This window comes from Tamandua tetradactyla, chromosome 8 (genome assembly GCF_023851605.1).
Source record: "Tamandua tetradactyla isolate mTamTet1 chromosome 8, mTamTet1.pri, whole genome shotgun sequence".
NCBI lineage: Eukaryota > Metazoa > Chordata > Mammalia > Pilosa > Myrmecophagidae > Tamandua > Tamandua tetradactyla.
Window position 1 is genome coordinate 122,316,546 of NC_135334.1, and position 16,896 is coordinate 122,333,441.

The 16,896-nt window shown below is 54.0% G+C and overlaps 1 protein-coding gene across 7 annotated transcripts in view; it reads right to left on the reverse strand.

Annotated features, from left to right (window-relative positions):
- Nucleotides 1–7,558: 7,558 nt before the first annotated feature.
- CHST1 (carbohydrate sulfotransferase 1) overlaps nucleotides 7,559–16,896 on the reverse strand; it is a 72,211-nt gene continuing 62,873 nt past the window's right edge. For 6 of the 7 annotated variants that reach the window (XM_077114497.1, XM_077114498.1, XM_077114496.1 and 3 more), the window contains 4 exons: nucleotides 10,967–11,141; nucleotides 10,449–10,527; nucleotides 8,365–9,678; nucleotides 7,559–7,775 (listed from right to left, as the gene is read on the reverse strand). In XM_077114497.1, coding sequence (XP_076970612.1) covers nucleotides 8,402–9,637 — 1,236 coding nt within the window. In that variant the 5' untranslated portion in view covers nucleotides 9,638–9,678; nucleotides 10,449–10,527; nucleotides 10,967–11,141 and the 3' untranslated portion in view covers nucleotides 7,559–7,775; nucleotides 8,365–8,401. Of the gene's footprint in view, nucleotides 7,776–8,364; nucleotides 9,679–9,862; nucleotides 9,965–10,448; nucleotides 10,528–10,966; nucleotides 11,142–16,896 lie in introns of all 7 variants that reach the window. The other variant, XM_077114501.1, reaches the window with a different exon arrangement.

Consider the following 16,896-nt stretch of genomic DNA (forward strand, 5'->3'; position numbering starts at 1 on the left):
TAGTTATCTGCAGAGGATGGCAAGATTTTGCTCCAAAACCTCCTATAGGGGCCTGCCAAAGGCTCCAGACAGCATCCCTATTTGCCACTGACACTGCCAGCACCATTAGATCATATGGCCCAAGTGGCAGCAGCTTCACAACAGCCTGGACCTCTTGTTCCAGTCCCCACCAAAAACTAGCAACTTTTCAGGTCACTTGGTAAATGGGTCAGAGTAGCACACCTAAACAAGGAATATGTTCTTTCCAAAATCCAAAGAGGCCAGCCACGCATTATGCCTCTGTTTGGGTTGTAGGAGGTGCTGGATCCAACAGCTTATCTTACACCTTAGAAGGGATATCATAACATGCCCTACACTGGACACCGAGCTTACTGAGGTAGAAGGCTGCAGCCAAGGAAATGACATATTATGTACATGGGGGGAATTAAGGATTACCATAGATATTATCAGAAACAAGTCAGAAGACAATGAAGTGAGATCTTTAAAGTGCCGAAAAAACTATAAACTTATTATTCTAAATCCAATAAAAATACTTTTCAAAAAGGAGACAAAAAATAAAATTTTCAGACAAACAAAATCCAAGAGAATTTATCACACACTCCATGAAATCTTAAATAAATAAAATTCTTTGAGCAGAAGGAAAATGACACCAGGTGGAAATGTGGATCTACAGAAAGTCAGAAGAGCATTCGACAATGAAAAAGAACAAACCACTGATATACGCAACCACACAGATGGATCTCAGGACTCACCTAAGTGGAAGAAACCAGACACACAAGGTTACATACTGTTTGATCCCATTTATATGAGGTTCTAGAGAAAGTAAAACTGCATTGACAGAAAGCAGATCAATGGTTGCCAAGGGCTAGAAGGTGGGGGAGGGAATGGACTACAAGGGGGCACAAAAGAGCTTTTGGGGGTGATAGAAATGCTCCATATCTTGATTGTGCTGGTTCCTACATGACTGCAGACATTTGTCAAAAGTTAAAAAATAATACACTTAAAATGAATGAACTTTATTGTTTGTACACGATATCACAATAAAGTTGATTAGTTTTAAAATATAGTAAAAGACCATGGATAATGCATTTGTTTTAAAAATGCATCACAATAACAAGTTAAAAAGAAGGTGATTGGAATTAAAGTGTATTAAGGTATTAAGTGTGTTTTCAAGAGAAGGTTAAAGATATTGATTAATTTTATACCTGGATAAATTAAGAAAGGAATTTGTAATTTCTAAGGTACCACTAGAGGACTAGAAACAGAATGAATAATTTTCTAACTGGTGGAGGGAAGGAAATGTAATGGGAAAAACACATTGAAATCAAAAGTGAGGCAGGAAGCACATAACAGATGAGACAACAGGAAGCACAAAATAATATGATAGCTATAAATCCAAATACATCAGTAATTACAAGAAATTATGTGGATGAAAGATGAAATAATGAATCACACAAATTCTAACCAAAGAAAGTTCCTATTAAACGAAATAGACTTCAAGGCAGAAACATCACCACAGGTAAGCAGGACACTTCGTAATTACAAATATTTCAGTTCACCAGAAATGTATAATGTTTTAAATTTGTATGCTCAGGAAAACAGAGCCCCAAAATGTATAAAGCAAAAGCAACAGAACTATATGGAGAAATAGATAAATCCACAATCATAGTGTAAAATTTTTAACACAGCTTTCTCAGTAATCAGTAGAATACACAGATTTTTTTTTTAAGTCAGGAGAGAGATAAGGTCAATACTTTAACTGGATGTGATGGACACATGTAAACCCAATTACTGCAGAAGACCCATTCCCTTCAGTCACTGTCCCCAGGCTGTAGTTCAGGGAAGAGTACTGGTCTTCCCAGTAAGATGCATTGCAACAAGGTCTCAGCTTGGATCTCCTGACACCGAAATCACTAGTTTTCTACTTTTCCTGGATGCGTCTACGAGCCTCCTGCTCTCCTTGGTCCAGAGGCCTCTGTCCCAAAGGCAGATCCAGTTTCCCAAAGCCAACTGAAGGCCTGAACGACATTGCTAAAAGCTGAAATGTCACTAAGGAAGGAAGAAAGCAAAAACTATGCAGGAAAAAGTAGTTCCATATAGGTTGTGTTTGCCTACAGCCGTGACTGCGGGAAGCCCCCTACAGCTGGCTGTGCTTGGCGAGCTATTCCCAGACCCGGTCCAGGTAGCTGGAGGAAGCCAGGCTTGAGAAAATTCTATATCTGTCATCACTGGATATATTAGGCCATGGGCTTCCCTGAGGCCTCCAAAGGGAGGAAGACGTTCTGGGTCCCCACACTAATAAGGACCTTTCAGAAAGGAAAAGTAGCACGGATGCAGATGCCTGGAACGAGAGGGCCAAATCTATCTGACCTAGAAGCTGGCTGGGGGCTGCCCCAGGGTGTCACACCTCCAGGGAAGTTAAACGGTCTTGGGGATGTGGCCAGAGGATGGCAGGTTAACTCAGCCCACTTCTCCTCCCGAGGGTTATTCCTCCAAGGGTGGACAGAGCCGACCTGTCCCATCCAGTGGGGGTGCCTTTATGACTGACCCCCACTTCTGTTCCCCTAGTTACCCCTCATCTCTAGACACTGGCTGATGAGCATGGGGCGGATTAAATCGCCCCGGTCTGGACATGCTCTTTGCCTTGGCCTTCACGTGGGGAGTGTGGATCACTGTCGGTAAGATACTCTTCAGATAAGGAGTGGCTCCGCTGAGCCAGGCCGGGCTCAAATCTGGACGCTGGAGCCTTTTAAGAGCAGAGTGGAGGTCAGTGGAGGGAGAAGTCGCAGGCGCAGCCAGAAGCTGGAAGTCCACGGGACCCAGAAGACAAAGGGAAGCCCTCACCATGTGCACAGCCATTTGACAGAAAAGCCAAGCATCAGGAACCCCCAGCACCCAGCCCCAGAGTGCCACAGTCTTTGGGGAAAAAGAGCTGCTTTGCTGAAGCCTCGATTTTGGACGTCTCCTAACCTCAAAACCATGAGCCAAGAAACTTCCATTATTTAAGTCAACCCATCGCATGGTATTTGTTTTAGCAGCCGAGAAAGTGAAACAAGGGGATTATATTGACTGCTGTGCCACTTTATTCAGGTGTGACGTGTGCACTGGTAGCAGCTTAAATGAGAAACCTCACCAAAAATGCACTCACTCAACTAATGTTTATTGAGTAGCTATCACATTACAGGTGCCTTGCTAGGCACTGTGCATAAAGCTATAATAATAATAATAATAATAATAATAATAATAATGGCCAAGCACTATGCATTACACTTCAATGCCTTCATAGTATGTCTCTGAGGCAGGTTTTAACTGTACATCTACACAGATAAGGACATGGAAACTCAGAGAGGTTAAATGGCTTGCCCAAGGTCACACAGCAAGTAAGTGTCAGAGATGAGACTAGAACCTAGAACCATAGTTTTTATTACAGTGTTTCCCAAGATAAATAAGCCCCGACCACAGTGGCAAGTCATCAGCAGACAGCAAGCCCCATAAGCAGAAGGAGGCAGGGCAGGCAGGTGAACGTTTGAGTAAGTGCTTCAGAGCTCCGTGAACGCCGTGCGCCCCAGGCAGGCTGCAGCCACCTCCCAGCTCCATCCCCAGACCGGGGCTGGGCGTCCCAGCTGCACTCACATGCACACCAAGCCCACCCCGGTGCTTTGCAGGTGCTGGCTGGAGCTGGTCCCCTTGGCAGGCCCAGCCGCGACCCCCGCCTGGGAGGGTTTGGTTCCAACCACGAACTCGCATGTGTCCTCACCGGGCTAGGGAGGTGCTTCCCGCGTCTTTTCTCCTCCCAACGAGCCCGGCATTCCAGCAGGGAGAGCTCATTCTCCAGCTGGTGAGTCCCCAGGGAGGAGAGCAGCCAGGAGGGGCAGGCCTGTCCGCAGACAATGCCTTCCAGGATGGGGCAAGGGCCCAGCCAGCTCCTGGGAGCCCCAGGAAGTGAGCAGGGGGGTCCGAGCTTGTATTGTTGGCAGGAGAGAAGCAAGGGTGAGCAGGCGGGGGGACACAAACACAGGAAGCCTGTGACGGAAAGAGATGACCCGGCCAGTCTGCAGACTCACTTGGCGGGGGAGGGAGGGGGGCTGCCAGAGCTGGGGACAAGACCGGGAAGCTTCCCTGAGGACTGAAACCATCAAGTAAGTTCCCCGCAGAAGAGCCCAGAAGAGCCGAAGAGCTGAAGAGCCATCTGAGCGCCACTTCCTGACTGGAAAAAGGTGCCTCTGTGTAGGCAGGAAGCAGCCACTGTGCAAGCAGGACAAAGGGGCAGGGGGAGTGGACTTTGTAAACTATGAAGTTCCGTAAACGCGTTTGTCTGCTGTAATTCTCCTTCCGAGCACTGACCTTGGAAACTGTAACAAGTGGCAACACAGGTGACGCCATGGCGACAAATGAGCAGGAGCGCAGATGCCGGTGGGGGGAAGAACCCCTGACCGGAGAAGAAGCCAGACTCAGCTCCCCCTCCCATAACTCGCCTGGGATGGGGTGGGGGGCACCTAGCTGTCTCGAGGCTTACTCAGATCCTTCGGAGGACTTGCCCTTTCCCAAGTGAAGGCCCTGGACAAGCAGTTCTTTTCAGGTGCAGAAGCACCTGCTTTATTCATTCTTTCATTCGTTCCACCAGTATTTATTGGACACTTACCGCATGTTAGGTCTTGTGATAAAGTGCGATTGCTACTGTGTTAAATGCTATAAAAGAGATATACATGGTGTCATAAATGCCTATAATCAAGATAACTGAACTAATCTGGTAGGACCAAGGAAATGTTAATAATTAAGCCAAGAGCCAAAGGATGAGTGGACATTAATTAAATAAACAGGGGAATAAGAGCAACCCAGGCGTTTAAGGAATGGTCTGCACAAAGATGCTGCAATGGAGCAAAGTATGACGTGTGTATCAGTTAGCTTTTGCCACATAACAAGTCATGACAAAACTTAGTGGCTTGTAACAACAATCATTTCTAACTCACAATTTTGTGAGTCAGAAATTTGACTGGGTTCAGCCGGGCAGTCCTACCACTTGGCTGGATGGTGGGTGCCCGTGGCTGGGGCTCACTCCTGCACCGCCATTGGTTGCAAGTCCGTGGGGGATTAGACGGCCACCCGCCCGGCTCCTCCGTTCTCCTGCTGGTCTCACCCACCAGCAGCGTGTCTGGGCTTCCTTCACAGGCACCTCAAGGGTTCCAAAGAGCAGCCAGAAAGGACAGCCCCCAAAGCTCAAGTCCTTCTCAGGTCTCTGCACCCATCCCACTCGCTGCTGTCCCCTTGGCCAAGGAAGTCACAAGACTAAGCCCAGGGTTATTATGCAAGCACACAACCCAAGGGTGTGGTTACAGGCAGGTATGAACGAACTGGGGGCCTTAACTACAATAGTCAACCTCAGGGCACTTAAGGAATTGAAAGAAAGTGGGAAGACAAGAGTGGAGAGGGCAAGAGAGCATGGCACAGAGCGAAGCTAGAGGTGGGCTGGAGGCAGGACACACAGAGCCTCAAAGAGCAGGCAAGTCCTCGGGCTTCTGACTCTCCTTGTGAGTTTGGTCATCCTCGATAATTCCGCAGAAGCCCAAACTTTCCTGGGTGACCTGATAAAACAGATTCTCCAAACTTCCAAAGCCGAAGGCAGGTTCTGGGGTCTGATCTTCCCCCCACATCCCTGCCCGCAGCCTCACTGCTCTAGTGGCCCCTACTGTCCTGCCTCTGTGCCTCTGCGCCCGCTTCTTGCTCAACTGGGAAACATCTTCTCGTCCTTCCCTATAGGATGGCTGCCCCAAGACTCAGTCCAGGCACCACCTCCTCTGAGATGCCCTCCCTGACTTCTCTAAGCCCCAGGGATAGTAGAATGAGGTTCCTGGGCCTAAAGAAGGAGCCTGTAGCTCATTACTGTAGTCTCAGGGTTATAGGACCAAGTCAATGCTCAGCCCTGCCTGTAAAGCAGTTCCCCCATGTTGTAACCATCTTTTTACCTGCTTGCTTCCCACCAGACTGTGTTTCTTGAAACACTGGAATGAATGAATGAATGAATGATTCCATCACTAAGTAGTGACCCTCTTGGGACCCCAGCCAGCTACTGGGGCCAGTTACTGCCCCCAATTCATTCACCAAATAGAAGGGTGGGGAAGACGTACCTTTCGATTAGGCCAGGAGCCCCAGGTCTCCGAGTTCCAACAGGAAGCCATGTACCCAGAGAGAAAGGCCCCTGGTCAAGGACAGTCCAAGCCCGGGCAGTCAGTGAGTGAAGAGAAGGGAGCTCCTTAGGGCCAAGTGCAACAGCATCATTCACTTTACCAGGGAAAGGATGGGCCAGCCGCGGCCTCTATTAGAGCAGTCCTCCCTGGGAGTTGCCCCCATGGCCAGGGACAGTGAGTGAAACCCACCTGCGCACTGAGTCGGGAAGGCTGCTCAGAGGCAGCCCCTTCACACTGCACAAGCAGCTCCCGCGAAGCAGGGGCTGAGAAGAGCTCACCGAAGGCTCCAGGCCCTGCCCACTGGTGCTGACAGAGACTTTTCCAAACCAGCTTCCTGGTCTTGAAACAACAGGTGTAAATCATGCAGTCTTCCTTTGGTATAAAAGAAATCTGAAGTCAAGCAGCCAAACCCTTAACCCGCCAGCCGCTTTAGCAGTCACAGCCGCCCAGATAAAAAAGACTACATTTCCCCGCCTCCCTTGCAGCTCCGAGCGAATGAGACCTGAGCAGAAGCAATGTCTGTGACTTCAGGGTTGCTTCGCTCATGGCACAGGTGAGTCTTCTTGAGTCAAACAGCTACGGGCAATACCTCAGAAGGGAGCAGCAACACGGAAGGAGCCTGGGCCCCGAAGCCTCCGGGTGCCCTGCCAGCCTGGGCACTGTCAAATGAGAGTGAAATAGATTCCTATCTCGATTATGCTGCTGTTTACTTAGGGCATTTGTTAAAGCAACTGAACCTATTTCCTCCCGACTCAGAGGAGACCAGGTTTCCTCAGGAAGCCCTTCCAACCAACTGATGGCAGCCACAGGCACTGCCAAGCGTCAGGCGCGTCCATTGTCCCAGGACAGCAGAGCTTGGTCTCCAGCTTCCTCAGGAACCAGCTGTCCTGTCGGAACAGAAGCCAGGGAAGCTGCCTGGAGGAAGGGAAGGCAGCCACTCAGCTGAGGGCCGCTGTATGCACCTACAGAGGCTGTGAGGGTTACGAAATGTTTCCAGGCCGGTGGACAAGCAGCCGCTACCCTGAGCCACCCCACCCAGGGAGGGTCCCCTCCCCAGCTGGCTTCACCCGACACCTGCAACGGGAGTGCCAGCCCCTGCACCCACAGCTCCAGACATTATGATTCAACAGGCCACGCCCCTTGTTAAATATTTTGAGCCTCACCCCTTGAGCATAAAATCCCAACTGACTCATGGCAAACGAAACCCTGAACTCAAGTGTCAGGGTAATGAGGGCAGCGAACGTTCCGCAAGCCAGAGACTTGCCACTGACCTTCCCTGGGGCTGCCATTCTCACTCCTCTCAGTGCCAGAGACAGCCGGACCCACCGAGGCCTGCCCGTGTCCACTCAGAGTGTCCCACAATCACACCCAGATGTTATTGCACTCTTTTATTTACAGAAAACACAGATAAAGCATTTCCATGTTCATTTAGCAAACTGGTCCACTCTTTTTTTTTTTTCTTTTTGGCTCAAAGAAGTATCACAGATGGACTCCAGATCAGTCAGAAACCCTTAAGTTCATCCGCCGTCACTAGTCCAGGAGCAGCCACAAGACTCAGACAGACAGACAGACAGACAGCATTGCCACAGACTGGAAAAAATGAACAAGGTCCACGTCCACCTCACAGTAAAAACCTGCTCACCGACAGGCAAGGGTGGGCAGGAGGGGCCGCTTCTCTGCTCTGGGGATGGGGGTGGGCATCAGGGACAGGAGGCAAGGAAGGGGGGCTAGACACCATCCATAAATTAGAGAGAGGTGGGCCTTTCGTTGTCACCTCTTACCTTGTAGCAGTAAATGCAAAAACTATAATGTCCCAACACACTTCCATCAGGCAAGCCGGAGGAGCTGCGTGGCATAGGGCGCCTCTCCCTGTGCATGGGTGCCTGTGTGTGTGTGTGCGTGTGTGTGTGTGTGGTGCTTGTAAACATTGTCACCGTCCACATAGAGACCCAACATCACTGTGTCGGAATCGGGGGGGGGGGGGCTGGAGGCTGCACCCCACTGCACGCCGCCCGCTACCCCAGCGATTCCCATCCAAGACGTAGTGCAAATTTCAGAGACAAGAGGGGGCGGGGCGCGGGGGCGGGGCAGGGGCGGGACGCGGGGGCGGGGCCAGGGCGGGGAGGGCGCAGAGACGGGCGGGGGGACCGGGGGTGGGGGGGAGTAAGGCAACAGTTACCGGGTCCCTTTCGTGCACCCGCGCCCGGGTGCCCGCGTCACGAGAAGGGGCGGAAGTCGCGCTCCTCCACCAGGCTGACCGAGGGGTCCCTGAGCTCGGCCTCGGAGGCGGCGGCGCGGTAGCCCAGCTGCGCCAGCACGCGCTGGCAGGCGCTCTGCGCGAAGGCCACCATGTCGTAGGACAGGCGGAAGCGCCACTTCTCGGCCATGGCGGCCGAGTTGCGCACCGTGCCGTACTTGTGCTTGCCGGCGGCGGGGTCGGCCCGCGTGTTGTTCTGGATCCAGCGCACCACGTGCCGGTCCAGGGGGATGCCCAGGAAGCCGTAGATCTCCTCCGTCTTCTTCATGGGGCTGCGGGCCAGGTCCTCGTAGCGCACCAGCATGTACTTGCCCTTGAGCCACGGCGGCCGCGTGAGGCCGGTGGACACGGAGTTGGCGAAGTCCTCGCACACGGTGGTCAGCTGCGTGGCGTCCAGGTTGTAGGGCCTCCGGCCCGTGCCGTGCCACAGCCGCCACAGGCGGTACGTGTCGCGGAAGGTCTCGCTGCGCGACGCCAGGATGCCGCGCGGGTCGCGCACCAGCTGGATGACCTTCAGGTTCAGGCGGGGGTCCTCCACCAGCGCGCGCAGGTCGCTGACCTCGGGCACGCGCACCGTCTTGATGGCCACGTGGCTGCGGTCGCGGCAGGCGGCGGCCGCCACGGTGAGGTTGAGCAGGCCGCACTTGCGCACGCAGTCGCCCTCCTCCAGCGCCAGGTCGGCGGGCCCCGGGGCGTCGCACACGGGTCGCGAGCACAGGCCGCGGCTGGCCCCGCGCCGGAACACGCGGTCGGTCGTGTGGTTGACCGGCGGCGGCTTGATGTAGTTCTCCAGGAAGTGCAGGTCGCAGTCGTAGAGGCTGCGCAGCAGGTCGCGGCTGGCGCCCAGCATGACCCGCCGGTCGCTGGGGCTCCTGCTCTGCGTGAAGCGCGGGATGAGCGCGTTCTGCACGTGGTAGAGGGGCTCAAACAGGTAGAAGACGTCCAGGTGCTGGTTGAGGAGCTGGCCCACGAAGGACGAGCCGCTGCGCGTCGTGGCCAGGATGAGGACGTGGGTCCTGCGCGAGAGGTTGTAGGCGGCCGTGGGCCCCTCCTCGCACAGCCGCCCCGCCAGCCCCGCCTCGGCCAGCCCCGGGCAGGCGCGCAGGGACTTGGCAGTGAAGGTGCGGATGGCCGTGTACTGGATGGCGACTGAGGCCAGCGCCAGGAGGAGGACGGCCTTCCAGGAACATTGCATGGCTGGCCACCTTCATGGGGCTGCTCCTCCGCGGGCAAGGTCTGCGGGCAGAGGCAGGCGGCCATCAGAGGGCAGCCAGCCTGGGTGCCCCGCTGTGGCCGGGGTCCCCCTGTCTTCAGCCCACCACGGGGGGGGGGGGGGGGGCGGGGGGAAGAAGGGTTTGCATCGCATGCCTCCCTCCGGCCCCTGCCCCCGGGCGTCAGCGAGCTGCCAGCATCGGCTCACCTATGCCACTGGGCCAAGGAAAGTGGGCAGCTGTGTCCAGCCCCCGCCAGTGTGTGGCCATGGTGCCAGGCTTACTCCACATGTGGATGCCTGGGCTCTAACCTGGAGCAGAGACGGGCCGCAGAGCTATGAGATACAGTCCTCCTGGGGCCTAGCACACTCCAGGGCAGGGCACTGGCCACTACAGGGAGGGTCAGGGACGGGGGGCCAGATGAGCCCACTGACAGACAGGGAGCTGGCCTGCAGGGGCACTCTTAGCCCGGAGGACAAGGACCTGGTTCTCTAAGCAGCCCGCCCCAGCCAGCCTTCCAGGCCCTCTGCCCTCGGTCCCTCGGTCCCTCCGTCCCTTCTGTCCACAGAAAAAGGAAAAGACACTAGACAGAAAAAAGCAGAGATTTCTCCAAGGAGAGGCAGCATGGGGCTGGGAGTCCAGGGAAGCAGAGGGAAGGGGTGGACATGCCAAGGGTCCCAAGCCAGGAGCCAACCCGAGCATCCTGACCAGGCCCTGGGGAGAGTGCTCCAGGCTAGCCCTGGGGAGGCAAAGGGCTGTCCCAGGAAGGAACGCAGGGAGGGCTTGGCCACTTACCAAAGAGGGGCGGCTCCCAGCCAGGCGTGGTGTGGGTGTCGTGTCTCTCAGCCCAGGTATCCCCGTCTGTGCAGCAGGCCTGTGGCCGGCGAAAGACAGGAAGACAGGGAGGGGAGGAGTTCAGGGGTAAGACTAGGTTCCCGGCACCCCGTCCCCATCCCTTCTTTCCCGTGTCCTTTGCCCCACAGATTGCCCTTGACCTTCCAAGGCAGGCCCACCAGTCCCCCTTATTTACAAGTGGTCAGGGAGGTTGCAAGCCTGAAACCCAGCAATACCCCAGAGCTGGTGCAGCCACCTGGGGGGAGGGCGGAGAACTCATGGGAAAGAAATCACAGGAGCTGCAAAGAAATCCTCATGCCACAATTCCCACAGGCCTGGCCCACACTGCTCTGGCGGCCCCTAACTTAACCTGACCAACATGGGAAGAGAGAATCATCCCAGACAACCTGGCCCGAGCTCAGCCCCACTTGACTCTGCATTTTAAATAAACAAAACAAGCCTGACTCCTTACAATTCACCTTGTTCAGTGGCTTCTAGGAGGGGCTGAGCGGAGGTCAGCAAGGACAGGGAAGCTCGCCCCAGGCCTGGAGGTCAGCACTGCAGCTCAGGCGAGCCCAGCCTGGGCTTGCTCCGAAGGGACCGCCAGGGCGAGAGGCTCTTGTTCCATCATGCTGGAAAGAGGGGAATGGCCACCTGGAACACAAGGCCACAGTCAGCCAGGGACATTCCCAGCGGGACACCCTTCCCGAGTCTGGGCTGAAACACCAAGACCACAGCCCGAGTTTGGTTAACATTTATTAGGCACTTCCTAAGTGCGATTTAAACCTTTTTATCTGCAGTAGCAGATTGACTCCTTGAGAGAACTTTACCCGGAAGCCAGTATTCTCTCCATTTCACAGGTGAGAAAACAGAGGCACCGGAAGTACAGTCATCTGCCTGAGCTCACATACCCGCTTTCACCCCAATCGGGCAGGCGCCACTGAGCCCTGCTCTTTGCCTCGATGGAGATTTGACTTTCTAGCTCTCCAGCTTACATGGACTTGGCCTTGAAACATGCCTGAGGTTAATATCTGCATCCCATTCATGAGCTAGTATGGGCAGGACTGTGATAACTGGAAAATATGCTATTAAAAGTTTCTTTGCAGGTGCACGGGTGGTTCAGTGGCAGAATGCTCCCCTTCCATGCGGGAGACCTGGGTTTGATTCCCGGACCATGCACAAAAAAAAAAAAAAAAAAAAAAAAAGAGGTTTGTTTGCTTAGATCTTCTAATACCCTCGCTCAGCTGGTTTTCCATTAATCTAAACTTAGCAATCTGCTCTTTGTCCTTAGTTCCCAGAAGAACATTAACCAGACCCTCTCGGTTCTGCTTGCAGGAATAAGATAACATCTTAAAGCAGACCAGACAGAATGGCAAACTTCTTTCTCAAAAGGCAAAAAGTTTGACATCCCCAAGTGCTCAGTTCAGAAAAACCATGAAGATCCTGCGTGCAAGAGCTCACACTTCAACATGCACATTTAAATTGAGGCTGGTCTAGGGCTGGGACAGCAGCACATGAGGACCTGATGATGTGCCCCCGAAACGGGAGCGACGTGACATGCTGGCCTGGCAGGAATGGATCAGGCAACAGCCGCTTGGGTTTCTTCTGCCCTTAAGATGACAGCCTGATTTTTTACCCCTTTTAGGTCACTTTATCCTTTGACCAAATGGCACTTTTTTATCCCCCCTCTTTTGTTTTTGCATGATCAGGCACCGGGAATTGAACCTAAGTCTCTGGCATGGCAGGCGAGAACTCTGCACTGAGCCACCATCACGCTGCCCAGGAAACTTTTAAAACATGCAAATTGCTGGTTTTAAAAAGCCTTAAGGGGCATCTTGGAGAGTGCTGGTGACTGAGGAGGGGACCCCTCAGATGACCTCCTGTTCCCTCTCTGCCTCCTGGGCTCCCACCGAGGCTCCTGCTCAGCCCCCGTGCCTCTGGGTAATCTGGGAGAAGTGCCACCCGAGGAGTGGCCCCCACCCCACGCCTGCAGTGTGCAGTTTCATCTGGGGCCATTCCCTGGGCGCCAGCTCCCTTTAGGGACTGATGCTCAAGGACAATCCCAAGGACTTGTGCTCGTCCACGCCCCACTTTCAGCCTCGGGACCCACTAAATTGGAGAAGCAGTCCCACCTGCTATGGGGAAGAGCCTGGACACGCGAGAAGGCTGTATGTGCCTCCTTATGCCAAGCATACCCCAAGCCAGACTGATGTTGGGCATTGGTAAGTGTTTTGCTGATCCCAGAAGAAGGATGGATGGTTTTAGTAAAGGCTGGACAAGAAGCAGAGCCCCGGAGAAGGAGCTCTGGGGACCGTTTCTTCTGCCCTGGGAGACACCGTCCCGGGGCCGAGCCCACCTGGATCACTTTAAAGAATGCATTTTAGCTGGCTTGAACAATAGAGCACCAAAGCAAAAATCTTTGAATAAAATACAAGTACCACCCCAAGAACCGAAGGAAAACCCTCCAGCCTTGCTGCAGGCGTGCTCCTCCCGTGGCGCCCCATCAGGCGGCCCTTCTATTGGCAGTAGCCGCGCTGCCAGGTGGATGGGGCATTAGAAGGGCAGAAGGCAGACGAGTCCCAGGACTTGGAGTGTGTCCTTTCCCTCCGCATCTGGCCTGGTTAATCCATCTGCTCATGGTGGGGGGGGGACCTGTAGGAATAGCCCCACATCCAGCTCTCTGGCATGGCTCCTGTGGGGGTGGGACCAGTGGGTGTTCATCTCCGACCCTGCAGCACTGCCCCGCATGGCCCCTTTACAGCCCGCTGCAGGCGGAGCATCTCGCCCCACTGTCTGGATGAAGAAATCGAGGCTCCCCTTCCAACACGAAAAAGTTAGAATAGGCAAGGCCCAAACACCCCTAAAGAGTGGGAGGAAGCCCTAAGGTGATGGCGGAGTTACACAGAGAAGGTAGGATTTAACAAATGAGTATGATTGCTGCACCATTATACTCTTATTTCTTTTAGCCTCCAGTATCTTAGAGCAGCTAGAAGGAAAAACCTAAAATTGTGGCATTGTAACCCATACCAAACTCTGAAATCTGTTCTAAAACTAATTTTTGCAGTGTGCTTTGAAATTTATTGCTTTTTTGTATATATGTTATTTTTCATTCAAAAAAAAAAGTGATAAGGGCGGGCCACGGTGGCTCAGCAGGCAAGAATGCTTGCCTGCCATGCCAGAGGACCCAAGTTCGATTCCCGGTGCCTGCCCATGTTTAAAAAAAAAAAAGTGATAAGAATATAAATATACTCCTTCTAACCTCCAATGTTCTGGAGCAGCTAGAGGATGGAGTGGTGGCCCATGACAAACTCTGGGATCTGTCCTGTAACTACTTATTGAAGAGTGCTTTGAAAATTACTGCTTTTTTCTTTCTTTGCTTTGTATATAGGTTATATTATACAATTAAAAAAAAGTTAAAAGAAAAAAGTCTTTAGGAGATTAGATTGTGTCACTCATTGCAGAAGACATTCCCTTTAGGAAAAAAAAAAAGAAATCGAGGCTCAAAGAATAAAGAAAATGTGCAAAACAAGTAAGAAGCTGCAGATTTTTTTAACCACCAGAGATGAAGAAACACCTCATCTGTTTCTGTAGAGTTCCCGAAAAGAGCATGCTTTTGCCTCCCCTGGTGCTCCCGTGGGTTGTAAATAATTTTCCTTTTCAGCACGTCTGCTCTGTTGCCTTGGGTCATTCCCTTGGTGCAGGCACAGCCCCGCATCCGTCCTCGGTGTTGGACATCTAGTTGGTCACTACTGGATAAAAGTCTTCAGGGTTCAGAAGAATTGTTGTGTTCAATAGTCCTCTTTATCTTTTCATATCCTAATAAAATATTTTTAATTCCCTGAAAACGCCTCTCCCTCCCAAAAAAAAAAGGCAGAGACTGGCACTCCTGTGTCAGACTTGTGGGCCAAGGCTTTGGCCCCTCGCCCTCAGCTCTGGAGGAGGGGAACAGCCGGAGCAGGCACAGGGGCCTGGCTGAGATGGCAACGGGACTGCTGCAGCTCCAGGGTCTGAGAGGTCCTCTCTAACGATGGAACTCACCTGTGACCTGTGGGAAGCAGTACTGTCACCAGGTGGCAGTAAACAAGGAAAGAGGCCCAGACTAGATTCTTAGGAACCTCCCAAGGTGATCTGAGAAAAATCACACTTCTGACCACGCGCTGTGCCCATCTCTCCCCACCTCTCCCTCTCCCTATGCAGAGAAGGATGCTGTTTCCGTCGGCAGGACTGGGCGAGACACCCAGAGAGAACAGTGTCTCTGCGTTAAGTGTGACTGCACTGCGTGTGTGGGACCCTGTCCAAGTCCTCCAAGACAAACGGCCCATCGGTCATAGTCCCAGGCAATGTTTTTAAGTTATTTAGGGGCTCACCCTTTAGCTGCAGCATCAATCCATCTGGATATGCTTCTCTTCTTTACTCACAGCATGTGCCAGGGGAAAATAACACCAAAAGCAGCAAGTGCACACTAGGCATGCCAGCGCTTCTCCCAGGCATGTGCCCTCCATGGGCATTAGTTCATCTCACCCTCCCGCCAACCCCATGAGGCTGATGCCGTCACATCGCCTTTTTACAGGTAAGGAAACTGAGGCTCCGCAAGGTTAGAGGATCTCCCAAGCCCGCGGGGAGTTCCAGCCAGGCAGCGTGCTCCTCCACACCCGAATCCTCCTCCATCCGCCACCTTATTCTGCTCGCAACCCAGCCCCTCTGGTGCCCACCAAGGAGGCACTGAACCTGTAAGGTGTTGCCACTTATTCGGGATTCTGCTTCCAAAAACAGAATGCACCCCAGGTCTTCCTTGAAGAGGAGCGTCCTGCCGGGGAAGAGATCACTTCAGTCTCCGCCCCTCCCCTCTCCTGCCCCCGCCTGGCAAAACTGAAGGCCAGGACCAGGAGCTGCTGCCCTTGCTAATACATCAGAAGTAACAGAAACATCCTGGGGTATATAAATTCCTAAGAAAGCAGGACTCAGCTTCCCAGGGTGCAGCCTGGGCACCAAGAAGGGAGATGTGTTTCTGGCATAGGTCCAGGCCCTGCCCCCCCACAAGAGGGCAAAGCCCAGGCGTGGGAAAGGGAAGAGGGGGCAGTCGCACCTCCTGGAAATGCCCCCTCCGTCCTGCCAGCCTGGCAGAGCCGGGCCCGAGCCTGGCCAAGCGTCCTTGATATGCTGGGCGCGTGTGCCCTGGAAACCACAGGCCTCGGGGCCTGGTCCACTGCAGGCGACTTCTCAGTGCCCGCGTCCTCCAGGCCTCACCCCCCATCACCACTCCCTCCAGGTTTCTCTCAGCCTCCTACACCACCTCCCCACACCTCTAGTTAGACAAGAGCCTGAGACCCGTTACTTCTGCTGAGAGGCGGGGGAGTGAGTGGATTCCCACTGCCAGCAGGAAGCTGAGATGTCAGCCCCAGCGTCTGCCACCTTCAGATTAGGGCACAGGTGCCAGCGGGAAACAGCTCTCTACTGAAGAGCTCGAGCCGCGGACCCAAGCAGACCCCATGTGTCACTCAGCAGCTGTGTGGCCCCGGGTGGTTCACAGCTGTCTCTGTGCCTCCGTTTCCCCGGCCGTGAAGTGGGAACAATCCTAGCAGTGGTTGTAAGAACGGAACGACGTGGTACAGCCATGCAGTTGGGACCTGTGCTCTGGCACCAGCCCGGCTGACCTCAGTTCACCAACCCACACGCTGGCATCCTGGCCAGGCTTCTCACTCTCTGGGCCTGTTACCTCAACCTGCAAAACTGGGCGACCGTGGGGACTAGTTAACACCAGGCCTGGCATGGAGCAGGCACTCAGTAAAGGTGAGCTAACAGCATTATCAGATGCCTGGTTTGTGTTTTGTCTGGAGGACGTACCTCGGGACAAAATCATCCTGCAATGCACAGGGGTCCCAGCTGGGACAGTTAGGCAGCCGCTGCCCACCGCCCTCGGGGCTCAGCACCCCAGCGGCTGTCCTGCTGCCCTCTGGTGGCCGCGGCCCGTAGCGCACCGCTTAACCCCCCGTCTTTGCTGGCTTTGGGAATCTGTGGCCGGCTGACCACCCCCGGGGTCTCAAGTGCAGTCGGCGGGAGGTGCTGCCGCACGATGCAGCGAGGTGTGCTGGCCTCAAGGCCTCCTCACTGTCCTGGCGCTTGGCACCGCTCTTGCTCACCGACACAGCCAGAGGCAAGCGGCAGCCGGCGGCCTCCCTCCCGGGCCTCCCCTACCTGGCTGGGCCCTGAATGCCCCACAGGAGAGGCCCACACAGGCTCTGCCTCCCCCTGTCTGTGTGACCTTGGACTTGCCCCCTGGAGCCTCCCAGCTCTGGCCACTGGGGTGCTCTGACCCCAGGAAGGCCTCATCTTCCCCTCTCAGCGGCAGGGGAGCCCTCCTCCAGGAGCGGGGAACCCCCCAGGAAGCTCTGTCCCCACCTCAGCTGGA